Raw genomic sequence first — 3214 nt, 5'->3', positions numbered from 1 at the left:
GTCACGCCATTCGTGTGGCGAAATTGTGACAGAATTTGTGACACATTTTATGAGGAGTCAATTCATGTTAATCTTTCGTCTCGCGACACTCTTACTGTGCGAAGCCATGCAAATTGATTAGTTGCGAGGTCGGCAGAGTGCAGGCATTATTGTCGTGTTCGCTAGCCATAGTATTATGGTTTCGTGAAGATGAATGGTCGTTTTTTGCTATTAAAATGCATGGAGCTGACGCGGATTTGTTTTGCGTTTCTGAGAATTGGTATTGTTGTGAAATTTTGAGAACTCGTTTTTATTATTCTGTTCGATGCCAAAAAATGGGTCATTATTAAGAATGCTATCGACAAATCTATCTCATTTGTTTCCATATTTATTTCGTAAATTTCATAAGAAATTATGCAATCGAATTTTGTCATTCTGTAAATAGATTTTGTGTAAAAAGCAGGACACACAGCATCACCGTAGAAACCTGAGTGGAAAATGCAGTTTTTGTGGCCACTGCTGGACCCTTTAGATATTTAGATAATCTAACAAGTTGCTTCAATCACACATTACCATTCCCATCATTCCTCTGCAACTCCTAGTGCATCCATCACCGAAACGAGCATCCCTTTAATACCATCGATTACGGTAATTGAGTATTTAAAGGTCTTCACCCCACTTTTCGGGCGCTATCTCCTTCGGAACGCCCGGTTGAACGAAATCGTTCTAGTAGCTAAGGAGCACCACGGAGATAATGTTCGCGCGGAGCCCAGGCCAGATTGCATCAACACATTTCGCCAGCAAAGATCCGCAACCCCCTCCCAGCGTTGGCCCAGAAGCGTGACACACCTTATCTACCGGGCCATTAGACGAACGACCTAATCTGGCGTGGCGTTGAGCAGCCAGCAGCCAACAGCAAGGGCAGCATTCAACCCAAAAAAAACGACTGTCTGCCCGGCGAATTGTTCCGACGCTGTGTAAACACAATCTTGCACCTTCGTCAACATCGTTCCATAAAGACAACATTATCTAGCCCCCGTGGACTGACTCTCGGGTGTCTTTTTTTTTTTGTTTTCTGACACCCCTTGACTCTCTCACCCATCTTTCTCTCGGTTGGTTTGCTGGTCATTGCGTTTGTGGTCCGGAAGCGGAGCGGCCACTGGTTCCGGGTGGCACTCACCATTCTGTCGTTCAACATGACGGTAGCGTCGCCGTCGTCGTCCGCTGCATCATCATCATCATCATCATCATGGATGGTGGCTGTGAAGCGGTACCGGAACGAGTACCTGGCATCAGTGGCCGGTAGGTCTAAACCAATCAACGCACACTCCCGTATCGCCCGATCGATTGTCTCGCTTTCCCCCCCCCCTGGACAGCCACCCTGTGCATCTTTATGGTCGTCTGCACCAACGCTTGGACATCGCCGGCCCTCCCGAAACTACTCATCGAACCGAATCCACCGATCTCGATTACGGCCGACGATGGTTCCTGGATTATGGCGATCCAGGCGCTCGGTGGCATTCCGGGCATGCTGCTCGGTGGCCTCACCGTCGATCGGTACGGACGCAAGTGGCCATTCGTCTGCAGTGCCGGCCCGGTGATTGCCGGTTGGGTGTTGATGGCATTGGCTCGATCGGCCGCCTTGCTCTACGTCGCCCGCTTCCTGTTTGGTGTGTCGTACGGTGTCGCTTACGCCATTGCGCCGATCTACCTGGGTGAGATATCGTCTGCTGAGATCCGGGGTACGGTCGGTTCTTTCATCACGGCCATGGCCAAGCTGGCCTTCATGTTCGAGTACAGCGTCGGACCGTACGTTAGTTTTGAAACCCTCGCCTGGATATCGCTCACCGGAGTGGCCCTCTTCTTGGCCACCTTTCTCTGGATGCCGGAATCGCCGCACTTTCTGCTCGTCCAGGGACGTCACGCCGAGGCACGAGCCTGTCTTCGGTGGCTTCGACGAACGTCGGATGTGGAGGATGAGCTGGTCGCCATCGTAAAATCCATCGACCGGACGGCCGCAGATGGCCGTGGTTCGGTAAGGGACCTTTTCGTACCGGCCTACCGGCACCATCTGGCGCTGGTGTTGATTCTGGCGTTCGGAATGCAGCTCACCGGCGCCCAGGCCATTCTCGGGTACGCGCAGACCATTTTCGGGAAGATTTCGACCGATCTAACGCCACCAGAAATGTCCATCGTGCTTGGTGCGGTCCAGCTGGTGACCGTGCTCTTTCCCATACTGCTCGTTGACCGTCTTGGCCGTCGACCGATCATGCTGTGGTCAACCGGTGGCAGTGCGGTCGGGTTGCTGCTCGGTTCCGTCTACTTCACGCTCGACGTTATCGATGGCGTTGAGGTTGGTCCGTACGGATGGGTTTCCTTCGTGGGGCTCTTGGTGTTTGTTGTGATGTATGCGTTCGGGTTGGCCACCGTTCCGTTTGCGATACTGAGTGAAATTTTCCCGCGTAATATTCGAGCCAGTGCGAACGCCCTGTACGGTGTGCTGAGTGCGATCCTCATCTTCGGCGTCGTGAAGCTGTTTCAAGTGGCCGCCGACGGTGTCGGGGTGTATCTGCCGTTCTGGGTGTTCACCGGTTTTACGGCGATAGTGTTTGTGCTCGTCTATCTCTATCTGCCCGAGACGAAGGGGAAGAGTTTGGACGAGGTGCATGCGCTTATCGCTGGACGCTCGATGGGTGGGAAGCGGGTGGTCTGACGGGAATCCCGCGATAACGCGATATCGACAATGACAATTGGGCTTAAGTGCCATATCGCAGAGCGTTAGAGTGGCAGAAAAAGAGGGGCAATGATTCGATTGTTTTAGGCAACTTTTGATATTTTTAGTCATAAAAAAGTGTAAATTAAAAAAAACATAAAATTAAAAGATGGTGTGGAATCACATTCCAAAGCTAGCCAATACTCCAAATTATACAAAACGGTGGAAAGAAGGAAATCAAGAAATTTGAGCTTTCTGCTCTACCTAATCTCGGTCTAATTTCCGTGCACAATTGATTTTATGGCGAGCATGGGAGTCATAAAAATTGTAAGGCATGAAATGTTGATATCCCCTACAAAAGAACAGTTTTCCGCTAATGAAAGTAACTTTTCTGTACTTTTCTAAAGACACTGCAGTATATTACAGACGACAATATGTCGATTTAATGTTAGTCATTTATCAGAATTCTTGTCAAAATTCATTTTCGCGAACTGTGACGTCTGTTCTGAAATGATTTGAAAC

At 49.9% G+C, this 3214-nt stretch overlaps 1 protein-coding gene across 1 annotated transcript; it reads left to right on the top strand.

Moving 5' to 3' along the window:
• Positions 1 to 1211: 1211 nt before the first annotated feature.
• On the top strand, positions 1212 to 2692 carry LOC126576979 (facilitated trehalose transporter Tret1-like; the record flags this gene model as incomplete). Its single annotated transcript, XM_050238325.1, has 2 exons — positions 1212 to 1281; positions 1356 to 2692. Coding segments are annotated over 2 exons (1407 nt in total), but the record flags the coding sequence as incomplete, so codon positions are not given.
• Positions 2693 to 3214: the final 522 nt, after the last annotated feature.

This window comes from Anopheles aquasalis, chromosome 2 (genome assembly GCF_943734665.1).
Source record: "Anopheles aquasalis chromosome 2, idAnoAquaMG_Q_19, whole genome shotgun sequence".
In the NCBI taxonomy this organism is placed as follows: domain Eukaryota; kingdom Metazoa; phylum Arthropoda; class Insecta; order Diptera; family Culicidae; genus Anopheles; species Anopheles aquasalis.
Note: the sequence above shows the minus strand (reverse complement) of the source record. Positions and strands in the feature narration are given on the sequence as shown.